Source organism: Callorhinus ursinus, unplaced genomic scaffold, assembly GCF_003265705.2.
Source record: "Callorhinus ursinus isolate GAN/ISIS: 27379988/994484 unplaced genomic scaffold, GSC_fseal_2.0 scaffold3, whole genome shotgun sequence".
Classification (NCBI taxonomy): domain Eukaryota; kingdom Metazoa; phylum Chordata; class Mammalia; order Carnivora; family Otariidae; genus Callorhinus; species Callorhinus ursinus.
The window spans coordinates 12,653,644-12,679,968 of NW_027397065.1; the positions used below are offsets into that span (position 1 = coordinate 12,653,644).

The window sequence follows — 26,325 nt, forward strand, 5'->3', positions numbered from 1 at the left end:
TACCATTATCCTCATTTTATAGAGAAGACTAGGTGTGAAAGAGATTCAAATACCTGTGTAAGATCTCACAGCTAAGTGGCAGAACTGGGATTTTAACCCAGGTGTAACTTCAAAATCCATGCTCCTTCTACTCCACAAAGATGCCTGCCTGCTAGCTTCACTACTCCATAAATTAATTTTATTTTTCAATTTTTTAAAGATTTATTTATTTATTTATTTATTTATTTATTTTTGGGGAGAGAGAGCGTGCACAGAGGGGAGGGGCATAGGGAGAGGGAAAGAGAGACTCTCAAGCAGACTCCCACCTCAGCACAGAGCCTGACGTGGGCCTTGATCCCAGGACCCTGCGATCATGACCTCAGCCAAAATCAAGAGTCGGACGCTTAACCAATGGAGCCACCCAAGCACCCCTCTATGAATTAATTTTAAAGCAACATTATTAAATTCAGGTTTTACGTATCCTTTGCCCCCCTTTTTCACATAAAATATGCCATTATTAATATTTATTTATCCCTAAGTTTCCTTTCCAGTTAGAAATGTCAAAATTATTAACTCCAAATAATTCTTTAGGGGCTAAACTGATTGGCCTCCCCCTCCCCCCCTTAACTCAAAGAGCAGGAGATTCTTGGCTTCAAAAGGAAGTCCTTAAATTTTCATCCTGATATGCAAGGGCATCTCTTGCCCAATTCCCTGGACCTGTTCTGCAAAAAAGCAGATGTGACTGTGAATGGATCAGTGGGTGAGCCTGCCTTTCCTGTATTCTCTGGGGTTTATTCGCTGACTTCCCTTTCCCAAAGTGGTACCATCTGAAGTCATCTAACAAAGTCAAATGTCTTCAGGGCTCTTCTGGCAAATGCACCACATAGGTTCATCGAGGTTTTTCCATCAACATGTAATGTTCATTTATTATCTTAAGTAAATCATCATAAGATCTTTGATTTGCTATTTTTCCAATTAGATTGGCATCCTGTTATATTTTCTGTCTTCTTTTTACCTAGGTAAAAAGGGTATTTATGTTCTGAAATATTTATCATTCTTTTCTTGGTGGTAGCAATTGAGATACATTCTTATTCCATGGCTATTTGCTCAAATGGACAGTGTTGATGAACTGAATGTTCAAAAATCCAAGCACAAGATGCTAAAATATATAGAAAACTAAGAATAAGTGAGGTTGCAAGAATATGACTTGACTATGTAAAGAATTCTTATATCTGGAAAGTGTGGGGCTGTTGAAATGGGAGACTATAAGCATTACTATTTTTTTTCTCTGTATGTCATAGTAAACAAGGCATCAAAACCAGAAAGAATTAGGGCTAAGCCAGCTTTCTAGTGATAAGAGTTCATCTATTTCTGCCATCCAGGAATGGATAAGAAAAAAACATGAGATAGCAGGATGATCATAGGAAGGTAATTTGGACATAGATTTAGAGAACTTCCTTCATTTTATTGTGCTAAGAGGAACTGAAAATAAAAATAAACTCAAATACATTATCTGTCACAGAGTAATGGCATTCTAAAATATGTTTTTGTAGCAGGTAGCTGTTTTGACAGCTATTTCATTTTTTTCTTCCAGATCTTTCCTCAGATCCAGATGAACTAACAAATATTGCTACACAATTTCCAGAAGTTACATATTCTTTGGATAGGAAGCTTCGTTCCATTATAAACTACCCTAAGGTTTCTGCTTCTGTCCACCAATACAATAAAGAGCAGTTTATCAGGTGGAAACAAAGTATAGGGCAGAACTATTCAAATGTTATAGCGAACCTCAGGTGGCATCAGGACTGGCTGCAAGAACCAAGGAAGTATGAAAGTGCGATTGATCAGTGGCTTAAAACCCCCACTAATCCTAAAAAAATCTGAACTAAAGCTAGAAAGTAATGTTCTAAAGCAACATCTAGAGACAATGGTAAGAGATCATGATTAGATCATGATTCATATGTTTGTTTTAGTAATTACTGATTTTTAGTTACTTTTAAAGAATGTATTCTATTTTAAGATAAAGTAGTAATCGTTACAGAATTATATATTTTCAAAAATGATTACTATCAAGACCTCTTTCTTTTAACAACTTGACGTATTAAAAGGATGGAAGCAAGTAGTATAATATAAAGTTATATTCCTCTGAATAATATGGAATATAGACAATTTTAACAATTATGACTTATGAACCATAAAATAGTTATTTGTATTTGATGGTGTCTGATGAGTTATTTGCATCTGATGGGGCATAAATCATTTGGATGTATTTGATGGGAGTATTCAGATTATTTGATGGCACACAGATCCTGGATCTGGCTGACTTTATTACTGGTTTTTAAAATTGGTAATATATGCACAAGGTACAAAAGAGAGAACAAATGAACATGAAGTGTCCCTCTTTTCCCAGTTCCCCTTCCTGGGGCAACTATAACCACCTTCCTAAGTATCCTTTGAAAGACACACAGTATATCTAACAAACAAACTTTGTATTCCTCACTTCCCCACAAAAGGGAGCTTACTCTATAAAATGTTCTGCATCTTGCCCTTTTTTCCTCCTACTCAAAAATACCTAGAAGTGAAATTGCTGGGGCAAGACTGTATCTAGCAAAATAACTCCAGAGAAGTTATACCAATTTAAATTCTCACCAGTAATACACTTCCTCCCATCCTTCACCAACCTGATAAATAAAAAATATATTCTTTTTAATGTTTTTATTATGAGTAAGATAGATATTTTCATATATTTAATAGCCATTTGAATTTCCTTCACTGTGACCTTTCCTATTTCTATTCTTTGCCTATTTTTCTATTGCTTGTATTTTTTATTATAGGCATGGTTTTGGATCTTAGCTTTTTGTCTGTAAGAGAAGCTGCACATTTTTTTTTCCTTTTTGTAATTTGTCTTTTGACTTTGTTTTGGTGTTTTTAACCTGTGGAAATTGTTATTTTCATGCAATCAAATTTATGAATCTTTGCATTTATGGTTTTGGGATTTTGTGTCATACATATTCAGCATGGTATTCCCCACTTAACTTCTTTTAGAGCTTTATTTTTGTCCTTAGATCTTTGCCCCCTCTGGAATGTATTCTATATTAGAAATCTAACTTTAGTTATTTTAAGATGGCTACCCAAATGACCTTTTATTGAGTAAATAACATTTGTCTCCTTGGTTAGAAAATGCCACTTCATTATATAACACCTTTTATTGAATAAATTATCTTTTTCTCTATTGATTTGGAATGTTGTTTTATCATATTCCAAAGTCTCATTTACATTTGGGTCCTTTCAGAACATTTTTTATCTTCCCATGGACCAATCTACTTTGTTTACTGATGCAGTAGTCCATCTCTGGTCAGACTAGTTCCTTTCCAACACTTTCCTTTTTCAGAGTTGTCCTGGCCACTCTTGCTAACTTAGGTTTTCCACACAAATTTAGAATAAGTTTGCCTGGCTCAGAAATGAAAAATTTTGTTAATCTTTTTATGAAACCATATGAAATTTATAACCTATTTTAGGGAGAATTGAACTCTTAATGATCTTCAGTTATTCTAAAAAATAGAGCACACTTTTCCCTTTCTTCAAGGTTTCTTTGATCTCACAGTAGTATTCTAAGTTTTCTTCATATGGATCAGTTTCTATAGAGATTTTTGGAAAAGTAAGGACCTTTAAAAAAATAATGCCTAGGCCCCACCCCACACTAATGAAATTAAAACCTCTTAGAAATCCTAGAATTCTGGGAATGGCACCCTGGGCACTGTTCTTTCTTATTGCTCCCTTAAGCTCTCTAGCTAATGATCCTGACGTGTAGGCAGAGATGAGTTTATTCCTAGTTGTTTTATCATTTGTTGGTGGTGTGCTATTTTAAGTGATCTTTCTTCCATTGTATCTTCTAACTGGTTGTTTATATATGCAGATTCTTTTTCTGTATATTAATTTTGCATCAATAATATAATATTTTTTGGTACCAATAGTTTTTCAATTGGTATCTTATATTGTTCAGGTAAAAAGCTGATCTGCAAATAATAATTTTACCTAACTTCCTCTTCAAACTGTCTTTGAAGTTTTCTTCATGGGCCACTTCATTTCCTTTTTTTACTCTTCTTCAGTGAATTTGTATGAGCTTATCTTTGCAGTTACGTATGAATTTCTGAGAAATAAATTTCGCTTCAGATACATTCTGAAGTTTATAAAGCCCTCAAGGAAAAGATCTCAATGTTAGACTATTACAATTAAAATGAAAATACACAAATCTACCTCCCATCTCCTAGTTAAACCTAAAGAACATGAAATAGCTAGTGTGTGGGTGTATATGCTAATTACAGGGGGAAAATAAAGCAATAATAATAGAAATGTGGTTCTGAAAACATAGGCATGTGAAGATAATACAATCCATCTCATTCTACCCAAACCCTTCAAGATGCATTTGTTGCTAGAACTTACCAATCATCCACAATGTTTTAAGCATATTGGATATAGGATCATACTTAGGTACAACTGAGTTTTTAGGACAAAATCTAACTCTAACTGGTATCTAACAACCATTAAAACAGAAAAAGAAGAAAGACTTGGAAAGCTAAGAAATGAATGCCAGGATCTGAGAGAAACTGACACGAATTATAAACTAAATTGAGGACAGTCTTTGGGATTCATTTTTACTGCCTCCGCTGCTCCATCCTGTTCCAGTCTACCATAATCTCCTGTTTGGAATTCTGCAGTAGCCCCCTAAGAGGTCTCCCTGAGCCTGCCCTGGGGCTTCTTCAGTCTTTTCTCAACACAGCAGCCAGAGTGATCCTGTTAAAGATATATCACATCACTTCACCGGACACTCAAAACCTTCCACTGGTTTCCCGTCTTACTCTGTAAAAGCCAAAATCATCACAAAGGCCTACAGGAACCTGGACTATCTGGCTGAATGTTCCCTCACAGACCACCTCTCCTCCCACACTCCCACTTTGTTCACTCTCTTCCGGCCACACTGGCATCCCTGTTGTTTCCTAGCACCCCAGGCATGGACCACCTCAAGACCTTTGTGCTTGTCGATGCTTTCTGCTGGGAATTCAGTTCTTTCCTCAGATTGCCACGTGGATCACTCTGCTGCGCCTTTCAAATTACTGCTGTAGTGTTACCTTTCTCACAAGGACTTGCCTGCTTTATTTTTCTCCATGGTAATCATTACCATCCAATGCAGGGTATATTTCACCTATTTAATTTGTTTATGCTGTGCCCCATCCCTCCTACCCCACTAGGATGAAAGCTCTCTGTACAGGCATGGCTTTTTGTCCTTTTAGTTTCCTAAAGTATCCCAAGTGCCTGACACACGGAAGATTATTAATACTTGTTGAATTAATTGGCTAGAAATTAGAGTCTTTCAGATAACACACTGGATTAGAAAACCAACACATTAGGCTCTCAATAAGTAGAGCCTTCTAAAAACAGTAAGTTCTAGCAAAAGCCCGCACAGGAGAGTTGACGAGGGGACTCTATTCTTCTTCATCTTTTTCTATGAAAAAGGCCAGATACTGAATATTTTAGGCTTTGTGAACCATATGGTCTTTTTCACAACTACTCAGTACTACCCGAGGAGCGTGAAAATAGCAATAGACAATATGTAAACAGATGAGCATGGCTTCTTTTCAATGAAACCTTGTTGACAAAAACACGGGATTTGACCTGTTGTGGACCACAGTTTGCTAACCCCTAGTCTAGAACAGTGGTTCACAACTTTGCTGCAAACTGGAATTACCTGAGGCTGTTTATAAACTATTAATGCCTGGCTCCAACCTCTAAGCTCTGAGATTTTTAAAAGCTTCCCAGATGCCTCTAATGTGTAGCAAAATCTGGGAACCAAGGTTCTGGAACCTTATTATTCAAACTCTGGTCCTTGGACCAGAAACATCCACATCACCTGGGAGGCTTATATGTTTTTATTTCTCTCTGTTAAAAATAAAATAAAATAAAATAAAAGGGTAGATTTTGTATTTATCCTTCTACTTTTTGTGGTTTTCCATCTCATTAAACCTAGGGCATCCTAATAAAAACTACTAGAATTGATGGAATTTGTTAAATAGCTACATATACAAAAATAAATATAAATCTCTAAGAATAATCACTAGGTAAAAATGGAAATTAGGAAAAATATCTCACATTATGACAAAGTATAAAATAAATTTTAACAAGAGGCACTACCTGGATGAAAAAATTATAAGGTTCTACTGAAGTATACAAACAAGATATGAACATGAAATGACAGCAAGTTCTTGGATGGGAGGATCTGATGTTAAAATATCACTTCTCCAGAATTAATGTATAAATTTTGTACAATTCTAATTTTAATCTGAATAGGGTTTGGGAATTTTTTTTTCTTAATTGGACTAAACAATCTTAAAGTTTTCATGGAAGAAAAGTCTCAAATATCTAATGAAATTATGGAAAAAGAAAGTTAAGATGAGACTATTCTTACTGGCTATTAAGTCATACTATAAATCACTGAATCAAACTAAGAACTTGGCAATGAGGGGCCATGAAAAAGATATGTCTCAACACAAACTAGGTGGAAGAAAATCAGTGGGAAGACAGGAAAGATCTAGACCTGTGCTAGAACTCTTCCCTTGTACACTGATCATATATTATGGATGTGTGTGTGTGTTGTTTATAATTATAAAGTTCTCAGGTAAGATTTTTAGCCCTTTAAAACACAATTTAAAGTTATGAAGCAGAGGGGTGCCTGGGAGGCTCAGATGGTTAAGCATCTGCCTTCGGCTCAGGTCATGATCCCTGGGTCCTAGGATCAAGGCCCATGTCCAGCTCCCAGCTCAGCAGGGAGTCTGTTTCTCCCTCTCCTTCTGCTGCTCCCCCTGCTTGTGCTCTCTCCACCTCTCTCTCTCTCAAATGAATAAATAAAATCTTTTTAAAAAATAAAGTTATAAAGCAGAATCTTAATTCTTAGGTTAAAAAATTACAGTTCTATGCTATTTTTAAAATAAAGAAAATAAGAAAACTCAGAACATGTGACACACAACCAGAACTACACTCAGAATATTTTTAGCCTTAAATTTTTTATTATTAAGAGCAAATAAACTGTTCAAGAAGTTTAGACAACAAAATAAGCATCAATTTTATAATATTTATAGCAAAGGATTGGTATCCTTAAATAATGTTCTGAGAGTTGTGCTTTCACATAGGATAGGGAAGGTTGCAAGGGAATATTCCTCAAAATCAAGAAAAAAAAAAAGCTAGATAATCTAAGCTTTTTTTGAGCCCATCAGGTGCCTGAAGCTGCAAGGCAACAGGTAAACTGAATTCAAAAGGGTAGCAAGCTCCTCTGAGAAGGGGTGAGACACTCAATCTGGGTCACCTTTGGCAGAATGTAAGGGGGGTGGGGAACTAGCAGCCAAAAGAATGGGTAACCAAACAACTGATAACTTTAACAAACCCTTAAAATTTTAGTCCAATGTGTGTGATAATAACAATAGAAACTCTGGGAGCCCCCCACACAAGGGAAACCACCATGAACTTTTTTCATGGACCTGAAGCAGCACTCATGAGAAAGATTGGGGGCAGGGCTAGAGATCGAATGGAGCCCCTTCAGTAGGCCAGGTGGATATGGGCCAGGGAGTGGCTACCTCTGGAGGACGAGCACAGAACCCAAAACCTTATGTTTTAAAAACATATGCCAAGCTTAACATCACCAGTATTGAGACAGACTAGCACTGTATGTCCCTGAAATGATGCACTGAGAACACAGTATTACCCATGTAGTATTTCAGCCCCAAAACTTTAATCCAAATTTAATTATGTGGAAACAAAACTTTAGAGACATTCTACCAAACATGCGTCATGGACCCTTCAGACCTGTCAGAGTCATGAAAGGAAAAAGAAAGACTGGGAAATCATTCTAGATTAAAGGTCACTAGAGAAATAATGCAATTAAATACAACCCATGCAGTGGATCCAACTAAACACATCCTTGTGAAATTTGTCACAGACAAGAGAAGAATCAAGTTCTAGAATGAACAAAACAATGATCACATTTACACAAATCAGGAACCAGAGCGCCTTTAGGCTTCTAAACACAAACACTTAGAACCCAGAAAGGAATGGAGCAATGCCATCAAAATTCGGAAGGAAAGCATTTCCAGCGTAGAATTTTAACTCCAGCCAAGTCATCAGTTAAGAATGATGGTAAAATAAAGAAATGTTCAGACATGCAAGATCACCAAAATTTATCCTTTCTCTAGAAGTCACTGAAGGATGCATTCTACCCAAGCAGGGAAATAAACCAAGAACACACACACACACACACACACACACACACACACACACACACACGAAATTAGAAAGCAGGAAACCCAGCATGAGATAATAAAAGGAGTCTCTAGGATAATGGTAAAGGGAGATGCCTGGGTAACAGCTGTCCTGGAGGGCAACGTGACTCGAAAAATAGGTGCAACAAGACTCCCACAGCTATGTCCTCAGCCTCTGCACAATCTTTTTAACCTTACAACATGTTGGATGATGTGTTTTACCAAGAGGGAAAGAAACCAAGAAAAAGGACCAGAGATCCAAGAAACAAGAATTCCAACCCAAAAGAAAGGCAGTTTCAGTGATGACAACAAATAGAGATTCTAGAATGATAGTTGTATAGTAGGCCTAGAGAGAAACCAGCCCACACAGGAAGGAAATGGAGGGCTCTGGTAAGAACGTTTCCAAGAAAAATAAACTGGAATTGCTACATTTTGTTACAAAACTGAACTGAGGGACTACTTAGAGGTATAGGAAGAATTAGCTATGTAACAATGAAATTTAAGGCAATTATTAACTTCAAGAAAAAGAAAATGATATTCATAATATCTATAACATTCACCTGGGAATATTTTCATTTCACAATAATGTAAACACTAAATATAGATCTAACCCAAAATTACAGTATTACTGTATTAAGTTTGGGAAAGGAGAAATTATCTAATGAGAAGCTAATAGATAGCACATTACACATTTGCTATTTAGAATTCTGGAATTAAGTAAATGCCAGAAGAAACAGTAAATCGGTTCTAAATTGGTTCCGTCTAGAAGAGGGGAAGGAGGCGGGAGAGTGTGTGGACAGGAAACGATGTTGTCAGCCCTCTAGTTCTATCCAACTTTCCAAGCTCTGTGTATGTGTTATTTTGAGAAAAATTATTTTTTTTAAATCAATGATTTATCAGGTCTTGGTAAAGTTAAGTTCTGCGAAATGTAATTTCACTGGTAGAGTCTTGTTATATGAGAGCATTTCAACAAATTTGAGACAAATTATAGAATTATCTTGAGAAATATTAAACTGATATTGGCTAGAGAAATCATTGAATTATGGGTACTGCTCAGAGAGAGCTCCCTGAAAGGAATGGATCATAAGCTGGGATGATGTATGTTACAAAGAAAAAGGCCTCGGCAAAAGCCTCCGAGGGGAGAATGTAAAAATTAAACCAAGAGTTTGATTTCCCAAGGCTATCGCTCTACCTCTTTTTCAAGTGTTCCACCAAGAATGGCTCTAACCCCCTTCTCCCCAGAGCTTCCCTGGGCTCCTCCGGATGATACTGGCACAGGTATGAAAGGCATTTTTTTTCTTAGGTTGATGGGTTTATCGTCAAAGCAGGAACATTTGCTCAAAGTTCTCTGAAATGCATCATATATCCATTAGTTCAGCAATTCAAAACATATTTCCTGATATTGCGCCTGTGTCAGGCCCAGTGCTAGGCACTGGGGAGAGGATAATAAAAATGACAAAGGTCAGGCACCTGGGTGGCTCAGTCGTTAAGCGTCTGCGTTCCGCTCAGGTCATGATCCTAGGGTCCTGGAATCGAGCCCCGCATCGGGCTCCCTGCTCAGCGGGAAACCTGCTTCTCCCTCTCCCGCTCCCGCTCCCCCTGCTTGTGTTCCTTCTCCCGCTGTGTCTCTGTCAAATAAATAAATAAAATCTTAAAAGAAAAAAAATGGCAAAGGTCTCTGGCCGAAGGACAACACTTTGGGAATTAGGATTCCTCCAGGCAACTAAGAGGACTGTCTTCTGCATCCACCAAACCCTCCTCTCTGGAGCATCTTAAAGTGCCAAATGTGTCGTCAGCCTGGGACAGTGAATCCCAGCAGATGCCCAGACCAGGAAGCGCAGGAAATCTACTTGCACAGTGATCATGTGGAGGGTGCATAAAAGACAAACTGAAGCTTTCAACAGGAAAACTAAGATTTGTTTGTGGGCAGATAAGGCTAAAGTAAAAGACATAGCATTGAATCTAAACCATCTCCTGTGACTTAGATTTCTTTTTTAAAAATTGGCCGTCTTATCATTTTCTTAGTCACCTTTTCTCTAGGCTTATTGGGGGCGTAGTCCCTCCCAGCAACCTCCATCTGCTTGAAAAACAGAATCAAGAGAATGAAGAGCCATGATGACACATCCGTCACTGGATGAAAATATTAAGGGAAAAATCAACAAATGTACTACCATTTGCATAAAACCTATTAATGCTCTCTTCAGACTAATGCAGTGAATTTTACATCACCGAGAGAGCAGCTGCGATCCACTGCTTCTAGTAATGAGGAGTATTTGAAACATCTGCAAATCACTGCTCCTCCTAAATGCCAAGCAGTATCATTACTTTAGTTCTCTGCAAGTAAATACTCTGATTGTTGGCCAGAGGAAGGCATATCTTTATCAAAGATTCATCTACTGGGCTCCTCTTTGCCCCAAACGCTGTTGGGTTTCTAGTGTTTCCTGTTTTTCTCATGCTAGTACACGCAGATCCATGGCATTTCCCATTTCCGAGTTTTTTAAATCAAAATTAGTGTCTGTTCTATTTCCCCCCCCCCCCGCCTCCGGCAATCCGTAACCATTTTGAGACGTACAATCTCGGTCAGGACCTTCCCCTCTGGTATGTTGGTCCCAGCTAACAGGAGCTTTTTGCAAAGGCCAGGCAAAGCGAGCTTCGGCCCTGCTGTGCTCTACGTGTAAATAGCGAACCGAGAGGCACCCAGAGCTGTGCGGTCCGCTGCTACCGCGAGCGCACCGTGGGAGCTGCGGCAGATTGGAGGGGCAACCAGCGGGATTGGGAGGAGAGACACGGAAAAGGTGGAGAATAAGAATCATGTGTGTTCCTCGAGTGTACAACCCACATTTGAGTGACAAATGACGAGGACAACCTATAAAAACAACTAGGCGCAAGTCTACCCGAATCCATTTCCCTCCGTGTGTGTGTGTGCGTTTTCAACTAACTTTGGGAACTCGTAGACGCGGCGTCGTGCCCCTGGCAGCCTCGCCTCCACTTGGGTTTCCCGCGCCCTACCGGCCCGCTTCCGTACCTCCTTTTCCCCAGGCTAAGGATGGAGGATCCTTTCAACCCCTCAACTTTCTCGCCGGCATCCAACGTCTCCGTACCTGTCTCTCCTGGCTGGGGTCTCAACTTCACTTCCGGACAGGGGACCCCAGCCCCCGGGCCGCCGCCGCCGCCGCCTCCCGGACCACCCAGCCGCGGCATCCGCCTGGTCTTCCTGGGGGTCATCCTCGTGGTGGCGGTGGCCGGCAACGCCACGGTGCTGTGCCGCCTGTGCGGGGGTGGCGGGCCCTGGGCGGGTCCCAAGCGTCGCAAGATGGACTTCCTGCTGGTGCAGCTGGCCCTGGCTGACCTGTACGCTTGCGGAGGCACCGCGCTGTCGCAGCTGGCCTGGGAGCTTCTGGGCGAGCCGCGCCGGGCAGCGGGAGACCTGTCGTGCCGCTTCGTGCAGCTGCTGCAGGCGTCTGGCCGCGGCGCTTCTGCCCACCTAGTGGTGCTCATTGCCCTCGAACGCCAGCGCGCAGTGCGCCGCCCGCAGGGCCCGCCGCTGCCCGCGCGCGCCCTCGCCGCGCTGGGCTGGCTGCTGGCACTGCTGCTGGCGCTGCCCCCCGCCTTCGTGGTGCGCGGGGGCGCCCCCTCGCCGTCTCCTGCCGCGCCCTTGGCAGCCAGCACCTGGGCGGGGGAGCGTCGCTGCCGCGACATCTTCGCGCCCCTGCCGCGCTGGCACCTGCAGGTCTACGCGCTTTATGAAGCCGTCGCGGGCTTCGTGGCGCCGGTCGCGGTCACGGGCGTAGCATGCAGCCGCCTGCTCTGCGCCTGGTGGCAGCGCCTGCCCCAGGCCCCACGGCCTTCAGCGCCCTGGTCGGCGACTCCTGGCCGAGCCCCTGCGCCCTGCGCGCTGCCCCGCGCGAAGGTTCAGAGTCTGAAGATGAGCCTGGCGCTGGCGCTGCTGTTCGTGAGCTGCGAGCTTCCCTACTTCGTCGTCCGGCTGGCGGCCGCGTGGTCGTCCGGACAGGTGGGAGACTGGGAGACCGAGAACCTGATGGCGGCGCTGCACCTCGTGGGGGTGGCCAAAAGCGCTCTCAACCCCTTCGTCTACCTCTTTTTCCAGGCGGGCGGCCGCCAGCTCCTGAGGCGGCTGCGAAGGTGCCTGGGCGCAGCCTGCTGCTCGTGGGAGGGAAGAGCGGAGGACGATGAGGGGGCCGGGGACCACCAAGCGCTTCACCGCCACCGCTGGCCCCACCCCCATTACCACCACGCTAGACGCGAGCAGCCGGTGGAGGGAGGCTTGCGCCCACCCCCGCCGCGCCCCCGGCCGCTGCCCTGCTCCTGCGAAAGCGCGTTCTAGTCGCTCGATGGCCAGACGGGTCATCTGTCGCCGCCACCCAGCCTCCACGGAACACGCGGCTGGCCCAGGTCTATCTAGATCATACCGGGCAAGAGAGTCCCAGACATTGACCCTGAAGCTGTCCCCAGCCTACACTCAATTTCTTTCTAATGTTTACATTTCCCTACACTTTTCCAGTTTCTTCTCTCCCCTTTGGTTCTTCTCACATTTCCCAGTTCGGAGACGAGAGTTTGAGCAGCTGGGAAGTTGTAAAAAACAGTCAAAGACACAGTTATTTTTTGCAGTTCTCTTTGACGCTCCCATAGTGTTCTGGATAAGATCTTTTGGTTTAGCTGAATTGTCAAGCTTTCATTATTTGCTGTGTTATCATCCGTTTTTTACTTATTTTGAATCGTGTTTAGATCAAGTGTACCTTTGAGACCAGAGAATTTGCCTTTCTTTCCAGGAGGAAAATTCCCACAGTGCTCTCCCTGAGGGGCCTGGAAATTGTACCAGTGATACTGTCAGAAATGTAACCACGCTGTCACTGCAGAGCCACAGAGCATTTGTAAAATAAAAACATTACCCACAGAGCAATTAGTACTTTTTTCCCATGGTATGTGTTTTCTCAGAAGAAAATCAGTGTGGCCTTTATTTCCAGTCTTCACTTCAGTAGAAGCCAGGGTTGTAGGAGGGACACATAAAATAAGCTTCCCTTAGTCCCTTTCAAATACGCCCAGTCTCTGTAGGAAACTGTGCCTGTGTCCAAACTAGCCTCTACAGCTAAGGTGCTGTGCTCAGGTGGAGGCTCTCAGTGCAGAGTCCCCAGCAAACTGGAGAAGGAAAACACCAAGTTGGTGTGTATGCACCGGGCTCACTGTCCCAGAAATCTCATGGAGATTTGCAGCTGGGAAGAGAGCTGCACCCTCCCAATATTGCAGGTCTATATAAAACTCCCTTTTTAAAAATGAAGGCAATGCCTATTGGCGTGGGTTGCTAACAAAGTCAAGGAGCAGATTTAATCAGTGACCTCCTCCTCTTAACTGTCCTTGGTTCTAGAAAGTGGCAGCCTTTAGGAACAATATATCCACAGGTTTACCGGTGTCTTTCATCTGAGAATCTGCGAGCTTTCCATGATAGTGCTTCCTGTTCATGCACAAATGGCAAACTAAGATGGAGAAAGGGGAAATGATCGCTAGAGTTCACTTGTAGACCCAATGGTCTTTGAGGGCTTTCTTTGTTTACTTCACTGATGTATCCCAAACTCTTAAACAATGCTTGACATGTACTAGGCACTCAATACATATTTTTGAATAATTCATCATACGAGTCAGGCAAAGATAGAATGGATACAAGATTTACAAAAATCTCCACTAAGCTTGATTTACCTTTTTCCCAAATTCTGTCAAAAAATGTTATAGTTAAAGGTTTTCCTTCATCTGTCTAATCTTCCCCACCCTGCTTAGGATACCATGGTGTATAATGTACCAAGAATAAGTCAGCCAAAGACAGAACACAGTTGTCTTCATGACATTATTTTTACTCATTAGCATTTGATACTCATTAGCATTTTTATTCATTAATAAACATTAATTCCTTATTGTGTACCAAGCAATGTGTTAGGCATTGGACATACTAACATGAATAACACACATCTTTCCCTCAAAGACCTTATAATCATATGTAGGAGACAATCTGACAATTACTGCACAGTAGCACATATGCTTTAAATAAGAGTTCCAGTCAGGATGTTGGGTTACTGAAAAAAAAAATCTGACAACCTCAGGAGACTGAAGCAGTCATTCCAATGATGGTATGAAGGACCGACTAATGGGAAGGGGGGAATGGGGTAAAGGCTGGGATCAAGGCAGAAGCAGAGAGAGACTCAAAATATGACCTGTTGTGTCACTTTGAATGTTCCCAACTGAGAATTTAAGACAGCTGAGTTGCTGTTTCTGTTATCTGCAACTGAGAGCACCCTAACAGAAAAATGAGTTCAGCTGGTTTAAATTTATTTTCTCACATAACAAGAAGTCCAGTGGTAGAGCTCCTCCAGAGTTGGTTACTTGAGTAGCTTCATAACTTCATCAGACCTAGCTTCTTTTCATCTATTGCCATCCTGAACTGGTGGACTTGACATTAAGGTCCGTACCCCTTGAAGTCACAAAATGGCTGCTACGGTTCCAGGCATCACATTCATATATGACAATGTCCAGAAAAGGAAGAATTTTTACTCTATAGGAATGAAGAAACATTTCTTAGAAGTTCCAAGCAGATGTTCCTGCATGGCTCATTGGCCAGAACTGTATCATATATCCATATGTAGACCATTGCAAGGGAAATGGGGCCACCATGATGGCTTAGACATGGAGCTGAAGATAGGAGTTGCACAGTAAAGCAGTGAAAAAAAACGAGACTTCCCTTTTTTCTTTTAAGAAAAGGGGAAATGCTTATGGGAGGGCAAGACTGAACTTTTATACAACTGCCAAATTGTTAGGTTGATTTTTATATAATCTATTAGAGATTTTCATCGGTGCCATCCAGAAATTATAAGAAATCTCCATCTGGGCCAAAAATACAGAATACATATTCATGTAGTTAATCTGAAATTAAACTGTATTTTCCCAAGATTTTGTGGAAGAGTTGGTTGAGCCCAATTCATAGTACAATATTTCCATAGCTAAGGAACTTCCTCTAATCTTAACTAAATCTGACACTTGAAGGTAGATCTAGGTGACTTGGTTCCCATCTTTAGAGGCATTTGTAGGTTAAGAAATTTGAAACATCACCTTAGAATTTGATCCCCGGAACCTACACTGCTATAGACAACTCAAAGATTCAGTTCTGTCCCCATCAAGGAAGCCCCCAAAGGTTATTTTAAATTTAGGCTCTTGCTTGAGTGGGACATACCATTCAAACTTCACAGCAAAGGAATGTGAACAGTTGACCCTGAACTTGATCTCTTTTCTAGGTATCACCTAAATAGAATATGACTAGAAGAGAAACCAGATCACATATTTGGAGTTTGGAAGGAATCAAATAACATATCCTCATCCACTGCACATTTCCCCTTGGAGTTAGATTTTAACTAGGCTGCCGCACACAGGCCTAGACTGTAAGACTCCAGGAGCCACTATTCATAGAGATGGCAATGTAAATGTCACCACCAGAACTTTAAGGCCTAAATACAAAGAATTCTATATTTTTTTAAAAAAAATAACTGGCTGCATGGTAACATACAGCTAAAATAGGTAAACATGACCTATTACATAATTTGAAGCAGAGAGTATGTAGGAAACAGCCAGGAGTGGAACTAAAATCACAATTAGTGACTAGCTATAACTCATTTACTAAAAATAGAATAGTCGAGCTGATATTTGGAAGAGGAGGTAGATTTTTTTTCTAAGCTTCCTAGGAAGCTTCCTGGGAAACACAAAATAAAGTCAAAAAGTGGAGCAGTTTCCTTCCCATTCCTAAAATGTTCTGACTTGATCAAAGAGAGGATATAATGAAAACGAAGTCTAATTAAATTAAACATATTTTGCTGAGTTGTGAGGCAGTATAATGAAAAGAGCAGTCTGTAGAGCCTACAGACCTGGACTTGAATTTCATCTCTACCCTTAGTAGCTGTGTGACTTTAGGCTGTTTGCTGAATCTTTCTGAGTCTTGGTTTTCTCTTTCTTTCTTTCAAGTCTTGGTTTTCTTATCAGTAAAAATGGGGTTTATATTATCTACTTCATAGAACTGATGTATGTAAAAATGTAAAATACTTGATGGAGGGGGGAGAATCCTGTCAGTCTGTCTCTTCAGATTCACCCTAGTACTCAATATATGATAGTTATTATTATTTTCTAACACTGAGTGGTGAGGGATAAAATCTAGTTGAGCAATACTACATGAAGGCAAGCAAGGGATCTTGGGGAATCAATCTATGGAAGATTAATGCAACAACGGAGGCACATAATAATAGGGAAGTTCGGCCTTACAGAAGGTATACTGTGCACGGTAATTGTTTACTGTCTTCCTGGCATCCATTTCTCCTTTTCTAACAGGAATCAGATTCTTGTATCTAATGCCTCTTATGAGGAGAAAAGTGCATTGAGGGAAGCTCTAAGACTGGATCTTAATTAGTCTAAGCACATCAAAGTAATTTCACTCCCCTTACCTCCACAGCCTGCTCAGGAATGGTGATGTGATCCAGTTAAGACCAGCGAGATGTGTTGCAGGGCTAGGGGAGTTGCTGAGGCTTCTAGGAAGGAAGTCCTTAACTCTTCTTAGAAGAGTCATGAGCCCAATATGCTCTCTCCCTCTCTCTCCCAATGAAGGTAAATGAGGGAGCATGTAGTGCTCCTGACTGCTGGCAGCCCACCTCTGACCATCAGATGCACCAGCCAGAGATGAAAACACTATGCATATGGCAGAGTGGAGAGATGAACTGAGGTCCTTAATGACCTCCCTGAGCTGTCAGGTCAAACACCAGAGGCATGCTTATTGGACATACATTTTCTTATTGCTTAAGGCATTTGAGCTGGATTTTCTGTTATTTGTCACAGCAAGCTCTAATTGAAGAAGTTTGGCAAGAAAGAGTCTCATTTTAGCTTACTGCATGTTCTTTATCAAAGAAATAAGAACATTCCAAGTGTACTTTTATTTAGTCCATCAGCCAGTATGTATTGAAGAACCATATTGGACACTATATTGAGCATAGTGGGGCAAAGGGAAGAAAACCAAAGATGTAACTCTTGTATTTAAAAAATTTGTATTCTATGAAGAACTATGACTTTCATGGTAAGGACTTTGCTGAGAAATCTCAACTTACAATTATTAATGTTATAGGACATTCTTTGCAAATTCTTACCATTGGTGACATGACTGATTCATTCATTCACTCGGTCATTGGGTATTTATTAAAGATCCATCATGTGCGAAGTACATATGAACTTATATATATAGATATATCACATATCATAGACATACATCCCATTTAAAATTTTGGGTGGGAACTTAGGACCAACTATTAGTGGTTGGCCAAACCTGGAATTGACAACCACAAAATGGGTAGGAGTAATTATATAATAGCTTCCAGTGAATCACTCTTCTTGATATCCACCCTTGTGTAATCTATTCCCACAGAGTCTGGGCTTGGTCATGTCACCTACTTTGGCAGTGGTCATCAGAAGATCGTTCACAAGCAGGGTACTGAAAAGCACATACACATGGGACTTGCCCTCTCAGAAAAGCTGCCCTAACATCACCATGGCATGAAGAAGCCAAGAATGAAAGAGCATATGGAGAGGGAGGCCCAGCTACTCAGCTGTCGCAGCTAAGCCCAGTTCCCAACTGACTCTCCAGCTACATGCAGCCACATGAGTGAGCCCAGGGGAGATGAAGAGAGAACTGTTGAGCTAACCCACAGACCTGTGAGAAACAAGAATTCATATTCATTAAGTTTGGGGTTTGGTTTGTTCTGCAGCAATAGATAACTAAATGATGTCAGAGTAGTAAAATGGTGAGTAGTAAAATGGTGTTAGATACATTAAAAATGGAAGTCAAATGACCCAGATATCAGAACATATGGGTTCTAGTCTTCCACCACATGTCAAATTGGGATATTTAACTGCTCACCATGTGATTTGATGAGACTTCACACCAACCTGAAATGCAGAGAACCCCAAAGGGAATATCAAGCTCAAGGGAAAGAGTTAGTCCTTTTTCCATGTGGTGAAATCTGCTCCCAAACCCTGGCAGTTCTGGGTATGGTTTTATTAAGGTACTAATGTGTGCCTTACAAAATACCCATAAGAGAAATAATAAAACCATAATAATGATAGCTAAAATTTATTAATTTTTTTTAGCAGTGGGCAGCAAAGTTTATTAAGCAATAGTTTTGAGTAATATTACAAAGCCCCCGAAGAAAGAGGGGACCCAAGAAGGTTGCCCTAAATAATTTCTATGAAGCTTGGCACTTTACAAGCATCAATTCAATTAATCCTTACAACAACTTAAAGTGATATATCATAATCCTCTCCATTTTATAGATAAGAAAACTGGGGCTAAGGATAACTTGCCAGCAGTCAAACAGCTAGTAAATGGCAGAGGTAAAGCTGCGAAGGGTTCATCATTGTTGTTGGTGTTGTTTTGTCATTTGAACAGGTAACAGCCAAGAAGTTCATCCAAGACTAAGATACAGGTCTTACTTTATGTAAGATGTATCTGTTAGAGCTGCAGCCTGGACACACAAGTGTGAGGTGGGAGAGAATGTGCTAGATTAAAAAAATGGCTGCCTGAAGAATTAAATGCATTTTAGAGAAACTATACAATTATATCAGAGAGTTTCATCATTTTAGCCTCCAAATTATCCAAGTACAGAAATGACTTGCTAGGAATGGAGGAGACTGCCAGCTATTCACCAAAATCCATTTTCCCCTTCTTATGTGGCTGCTCAGCCAGGAACTACATTTCCCAGCCTCCTTTGCATCTAGTTAGAGCCATGTGACTATGTTCTCAGCAACAGAATGGGAACAAAAGTGACATGGGTGGCTTCCAGACTTAGGTCTTAAAACATAGGGCTTGGGCTGGGCTCCTCCATGTTGTCTTTCCCCTTCCTGTTGGCTGGAGAATATGATGTGACAATCACACAATCTAACGATGATCAGGTTTAGCCATGCTGATGAGGACAACATCGTAGAGGGTTGCAGAGCAACCAGATGAAGGGAATTTGGGTCCTTTCCGGATCTTGTGGGAGAAAGACAGCCTAAAATGGGTAGAAGATTATGTGAGAAAGAAATAAATTTCTTTAGGCCAGTGAATTTTGTGAGTCTCCTTATTACAGCTAGTCTTTATCTCAACTTATATTTTGAGGTTGTATTAGATTAGACTAAAGAATGGCTTTGCTTCTCATTTTTTGTTCCACTGGGCGTCTGTGTTTGCAGGGGAGCTTGGTGTTAATTTGGATGGACCAAGTCTAGAATGTAACTCTTCAGAGGCTTGAGGAAGGACCCTAGGCCCAAAATGTCTGAACCAAATCATGCCTGTGGGATGTCTTTTTTTTTTTTAAGATTTGATTTATTTATTTGAGATAGAGACAGAGGTAGCAGCAGAGATAGAGAGAGCATGAATTTTGAGAAGAGGGAGAAACACACTCCCCACTGAGCAGGGAGCCCTAGGTGGGGCTCGATCCCAGGACCCTGGGATCATGACCTGAGCTGAAGGCAGACGCTTAACCAACTGAGCCACCCAGACACCCTGGGATGTCATTTGCCCCAAAGGATGTCACTTAACCTTAGGAAACACTTTTCGTTTTTAAAAAAAAATCAAAAAGTTGAGTATGTTAGAGAAACCCATTGCCCATGGACATCAGTACAAGACCTGGCATCAAAAATGGAGCAGGCTCTGTGGTTGTCCACAATAACATTGACTATTCTCTTGCCTTACTAAAAAAAAATCCTAATTTTGTCCAGAACTAACATGTCCTAGTTATCTATTATTATGCAACAACCTATCCCAAATTTTGCGCTGTAAAATAACCACCATTTAATTACACTTAGGTATTTTGTGGGTCAGGACACGGACAGAGTACAGGAGGGCTGGCTTGTCTCTCTTCCTTGATAACTGCGGCCTTAATGAGGGAAGACTCAAATGACTGAGGTCTACGAGTCCCTGGGAGCTTCTTTACTCATATGTCTGCTGCCTTGGCTGGAATATTCAAAAGCGGGGCTCATCAGGAACTACTGACTACAGTATCTAAACATGGTCCTCCATGTGGCTTTGACCTTCTTACTGCATGGTAGCCTTAGAGCAGCTGAACTTCTCCTAAGGCAGCTCAAGTTTTCAAGAACAAATGTTCTAGTGAGCAAGGTGGAAGTCACATGGCTTGGTAGGGCCTTGTCTCAGAAGTCATACAGATTCCTCTGTACTCTAGTGGTTGAAGCAGTCACAAATCTGCCCAGATTTTAAAGGTGTAAACCCTACCTTCTAATGGAAGAAGTGTCAAAGATTTTGGTGTCATATTTCACAACTGCCACTCCACCCATTAAGGAAGATAACCCTCCCCACAGCTCTGGGAGATATCTAAGTCAACCATGGTCATCCCATTCTGCCTGGTTGATTGGTTCTGTACAGTGAAACTAGAGGTAAGAGCTTCTGGCAAAGGTTTCCTCACTTTAAATAGGAGATATCAGTAGAGGCAATAATTTTTCTTCCTCTGCATGGTGTAGTTTATAGATGTGATGTAAAACTCTCTTAGCGATCTTGTAACCCACAGAGGGGAGATAACCTTAACAGAAGGCCAACACCATACAGCTCAAAGAATGGAAAGGTAAAAATCCTAAGTCTTTGATTATGTAGTTGAGCAGCTGAATTAACCAAAGCTGGAGTCATCCAACCTCAGACTGTCTCATGTGAAATAATAAATTTCCTCATTGTTTAATCAGTTTGAGTTGTTGTCTCCTCTAAAGCCATCCAAGTGGATGTAAGGAATGTATTAGTCAAGGTTCTCCAGAGAAACAGAAACAATAGTGTGTGGGTACACATATATTTATTCATTATAAGGAATGGGCTCAAGCAATTATACAGGCTGAGAAATCCCATGTTGTGCTGTCTACAAGCTGGACACCCAGGAGAACTGGTGGTGCAGTTCCAGATGGAGAGCAGGAGACCAATGTCCCAGCACAAACAGTCAAGCAGAGAGAGGGAATTCTCCTTTTCTCCCGTCTTGTGTTCTGTTGTTGTTTTGTTCTACTGAAACCCTCAATGGATTAGATGATGCCCAGGCATACTGGAGGAGGCAATTTGTTTTATATAGTCAGACAACCAATTCAAATGCCAATCTCATCCAGAAACACCCTCACAGACATACCCAAAAATAATGTTTAACCAAATATCTGGGCATTCCTTGGCCCAGTCAAGCTGATACATAGAACTGACCATCAGGAGATACTATAGGGTTTCCTTATAACTTCATCCCAGATAGGAAGTATCAATTATGCCTGCAAATTTTTGTTTCTCTCTCTTCCTGAAAGTGCTCTAAGCCATCTATCATTTCACCTAATTCTTTAAGCACGGAAGGATACAGTTGATTGAGAATTTAGCCTGGATCATCCAGAAGGTAACATTAAAACAAAGGATTTGGATAATGCAATGCTAGACATTCAAGAACCACTCTATAAGCTGTGAACTTCATTCCTCTGGCCAGTGAAGTCACACCACTATGTTAAAAGAGTATTAGAACTGCTGCACTGTAGATGAGGTAGCAAACATGTAGCAAACATTTCCTCAGCTAGCTGGATGGTGTTTTTTGAGGGCATCCTGAATTTTTAAAAAAGATATGTATTCTTCACTGAGCATTTATCATTACTGCATATTTTTTTCTTAAATGTAGCCACTGAAAGCCTGACCTAAGCCAACATGTTCCAGAGTATACTTTGCGAAGCAACAGATGCTTCCATATTAATATATCATAAAGGAAAAATGTTTAGAACACTAGGTTAAATACATCTCTCTTTCTAGTTTTTTATTATAAAATACATAGAAATGTTAAAGAATAATACAAAAGAACACCCACATATTCACCATTGATATTCAATAGTCATTAACATTTTGCCATCTTTCCTTTTATACATCTATATATATTTTGCTGTTTTTGAATAACTTGGAAATTAGTTGCAAACACGGTATCATTACCCTTCATCTCTGAATACTTGAGCATGCATCTCCTAAAGCATTCTTGCATGACCACAAGAGCATTACCACCCTTAAGGAAGTTAATGATTCCCTAAAATCAGCTAATACTTAGTCCATATTCAAATTTTTCCTTTTGTCCTCAACATAACTTGAATATTTTCCTTTTGAGCCAAAATCTAATTACAGTGTATACTCTGCCTTTGGTTGTTATATCTTTTTAGTTTCTTTTATTCCAAAATAGCCACCCTGACCTTTTAAAAAAAAGGTATTGTATTTTTTGAAAAGATCATGCCAGTTGTCTTGCAGAATATCCCACATTCTGAATTTTTCTGAGTACTTCCTTATGATAACTTCTATTTGATTCCTCGCTTCCCAACTAGGTTTCTTGAAAGCAGGACCTCTCAGAGCCTTCAATATGCTAAGTGCAAAACAACCCTCCAAGCGAACACGTTTTAGGAACCTCTGCCCTCTTTGAAATAATCCTTTCTTTGGGAACTGTCCCCACTTTCAACACACACACACACACACAGGACTTCCAGCAGTCACATATGGACCTTGTAGCCTGACCTCTGGGGCTAGTCCATTAGAACCACCTCCTTGAAGACTAATACGGATTTAAGGGAGAAGAAGACTGGGAAAATCAGGATAAAATACTCAGTTTAGGTGAGTTCAAAAGTGATAACAAAAGTAGGATATTGGTAATGCCTACACTTTGAGGGAATAGGCAGTAGAAATGTGTTGAGTTGGGGCCCTAGAGAAGGCACAACCAAGATGACACACTAAAGTCAAGCCAGCTCGGACAATACCAGAGCAAGCATAGGTCTTGCTTAGATGTTGATGTCATGGAAGGTTTGCTTCTCTCAGGATCGTCCAACTAAAGGAAATTTTGTTTTTGCACAGTGCCTCTTTCAGGAAGATCCAGGGGGAAAAAGTCCAGGCTAGAAAGCAAGGACAAAGTTAAAGGAAGGAAAGAAGGCACTCAGTTTGGCAAACAGTGCATATGGCAGATAAAGAGACCAACCTAAGCAGCAAGTTAACCTGTTAGAAACTCACCCAAGACTTCCTAGAAGGAACAGGGGCATAGCGGAAGGGACTGAAGCATTGAAGATATATTCTACCATATATAGGCAAAGCCCAGAACATTCCAGAGTTGAGGTTAAGGCAATAGTTTTGAAGAATATGTGGCAGAGGTATTTTTGCTCCCTAAGGCCTGAGGAAACCAGATTCAGAAGCATCAATAGCAGTGTCAGAACTATGCCACAAATTGATACCCCAGGTGGAGTAAAGGTGAGGAATACTGGGGAATCATCCCTGGCAGCATATTGTATGAACCTAATTAATTCTATAACAAGAGGAGAAGTCAGACACTGTGTCAAGACTTAAAATGCTGCTCTCAAGAAATGTGGAGACCCTAACACTAGACAGAGACACCTTTAATGCAGCACACACATGCCAGAAACACTGGGCTTAGCAGAGTGTCAGATAGGACCACACAGTCCTTACCCCTTAGCCTCATGTGAAGGGAACTTCAACTAGACTAACACTCCTGGACTCTCTCCAGTGTTGGGGTGAGAGGGGCCAAATTAAAAACAAAACAAACAACAACAGTCGAAACTAAAACATTCTCCCTAAACCAATGTCTAGGGAGAAAATGAGGTTCAGAGATTAAATCCTCTTGCAGGTTAAAGCCCAAAGATAACAAAATCCAAAGAACTGCAGTTCAAAAATCAAAATTTCCTACCTTGTATGAAAAAATCAAAGACCTCCTTGATTGCCAATTCCACGGAGCCTCTGCTGGAGAGCCCCCTGAAGCATGGGGGATTTGTGGATCCTTCCTTCAGCAGCAGTAGCTGCTCATCATGAACAGATATTCCTTTAGGACCTCTGAGGTTCTATTTGTTCAATTCCCATTTTATGATGACCCTCACTCTTTTTAAGAGTTCAAAGTGTTAACAGGAAGCAGAACTTTACTGCAGCACTGGTTCCTCACCCACCTACTTAACTTAGGAACCAAACCACCCCCCGCTCCTAGAACAAATGCCAAGCAAAACTGTACTCTGAGAACCCAGTACTTGGTGTCACCAAAGACTCTCTAGAAGAGGCTTAGGATATGAGATAAGAAATGTGCTTGGTCTCGGCTTCCCCAGAGTGGATGCCAGTTGGTGGAGGCAGGTGGTCCAGATCTACAACCTGTGAGGTAAACTCAACTGGGAGAAATCCACTCATAAAAGGTTAATTTGGCATCATGTTTAGCAACTCTGGGCATGAGGAGAAGATCCATTTATGCATTTACCTGAGACAGTCAGTTGAACTTGCCTTCTTACAAGTTTAGAAATTTTCACAGGTAGAGGTCCCTGTCTCTTTCTCTTCTTACAGGTGTCCTTCCTTCTTACAGATCAAAAATCTCTTCATTGTCATATCCATCCTGAATCCTCCTACTTAATTGAGCAGGGCCTCTATGTCGGGCCATGGAGCTCTCATGGAGCATGTATTTTCAGTCCTGTGCCTCAGTGACTGCCTCCAGTGACTTTGGCTAAGCAATCTGCCTCTAGGTATGCTTTCTCCAGCACCATCTGGACTCAATGAGATGGTGTGGAGTGACTTTGAGCATGTGACATCTACACGAATCCAAGGCTAGTTCTGCCATGCTTCCCTTTCTGGGCCAGAATGCAAATGGAATTTGCAGCAGCCCAGGCAGTGCCGCCTACCCACGCTGTCATGGACAATTTCCAGTTAGATACTCATTAGCGATCTGTAGTGGGCACAGAGCTCAGCCACCCTGCAGTTTAGATGTAGCTCAGGGTAGATCCAGGTCACAGTGGGCGGGAGGGGGAGGCTCTCTTCAAGAAAAAGGATACAAAATAATAAATTTAAAAAATTAGGTATGAAAGTGAATATTCAGAATGGGCAAATAATTACAAAAAATACAAATATTAAAAACCAAACATAATAACAAATAGTTATTAATTGCTAGACACACCACCATCATACTTTTTACCTATAATTTTTGTCTCCCTATTCTTTACTCGTCCCTTCATATAATAACAGTTTTAAAATATTTTACATAAAGAGAATAGAAAGACAAGTGGATCTTTCCTATAGCACAGTTAATCTTTTTTTTTAGTTGGCAGAGAGCATAAAACAAATGGTAGTCTTAGGATAGGTTTGTGTACTTATAGACATAGGAATTATGATATATTCCATTTCACGTGATTCCCATCAAGAAAGATATATGAATTTATAGTTTTAGGCTGTATTACTGAGTGCATCCCATGTGTACTATGGAAACAGAATCCTATGTTTGCAATTTTACCAAAAAGTCTAACGATGTAAGACAAAACTTTCCATAGCATAGTTTCTGGCTCTACCTGTTTAAATCTTATTTCTCCTCCAAGACTTCCATATTCCCTGGGGCAGACACCACAGCCCATACTCACACTTTGATAGAACCCTGGCCTGCATGCTAGCATATAAGGAGAGTCATCACAGTGGGCATGGGGAGGATTTTTGGAGGCTGTTTTTACACTGGGATGGCCAGCAAAAACTTAACCATACACCACAATTGGCCGCAAACCATATAAATATACCCCACCAAACACAAAATAAATACATTTCCAACTCAAATGCCTCTTAACCAAATCCCAAAAATGCCCGCGTGACAGAAGGAAAAGAGACAATGGCCTTCATCCACTGAAGTTAAGTCATCTTACTTTTGCACGTTTTTACAAAAACAGAGGAAAACTATTTCCTTTTCCTCTTCTCTTTCCCTCACGAACAATTCAGTCCTAAAGCCAGTAGGGAGGACAGGGCAGGGTAGACACCTATGCTGGCTCGGGGGTTGGGGGGACACAGAGTGGCTTAGAGAGGACAGACAGAGGCCAAGTGGGGTAGATGGCAATGTGGTAGTATAATGAGTCTCCTTCAAGCTGAGTGAGAAGGGGAGAGAAGTGCAGCCCTACAGGGGCTCCAGATCCAGTCTGTGCGAAGTTCCTGCCAAAGACGCATAATCTGAATCTCATCATAAAGGCAGGTCAG

At 41.2% G+C, this 26,325-nt stretch overlaps 3 protein-coding genes across 6 annotated transcripts in view; 2 read left to right on the forward strand and 1 right to left on the reverse strand.

The window, feature by feature from the left end:
• The window catches only part of ARSK (arylsulfatase family member K), a 43,188-nt gene extending 39,999 nt beyond the window's left edge, over window positions 1–3,189 (forward strand). For all 3 annotated transcript variants that reach the window (XM_025866794.2, XM_025866795.2, XM_073888274.1), the window contains one exon: window positions 1,574–3,189. In XM_025866794.2, the coding sequence (XP_025722579.1) occupies window positions 1,574–1,863 (290 nt within the window). In that variant the 3' untranslated portion in view covers window positions 1,864–3,189. The remainder of the gene's footprint in view (window positions 1–1,573) is intronic.
• SKIC3 (SKI3 subunit of superkiller complex) overlaps window positions 1–26,325 on the reverse strand; it is a 166,820-nt gene that overhangs the window by 134,800 nt on the left and 5,695 nt on the right. The window lies entirely within an intron of this gene.
• GPR150 (G protein-coupled receptor 150) lies at window positions 10,949–13,200 on the forward strand. The gene has a single exon (XM_025866796.2). The coding sequence runs from the start codon at window positions 11,332–11,334 to the stop codon at window positions 12,628–12,630; it is 1,299 nt and encodes a 432-aa protein (XP_025722581.1). The 5' UTR covers window positions 10,949–11,331; the 3' UTR covers window positions 12,631–13,200.

Excerpts from the sequence above, each read along its gene's own strand:
- GPR150 (XM_025866796.2), top strand. The coding sequence starts at position 11,332 with ATGGAGGATCCTTTCAACCCCTCAACTTTCTCGCCGGCATCCAACGTC.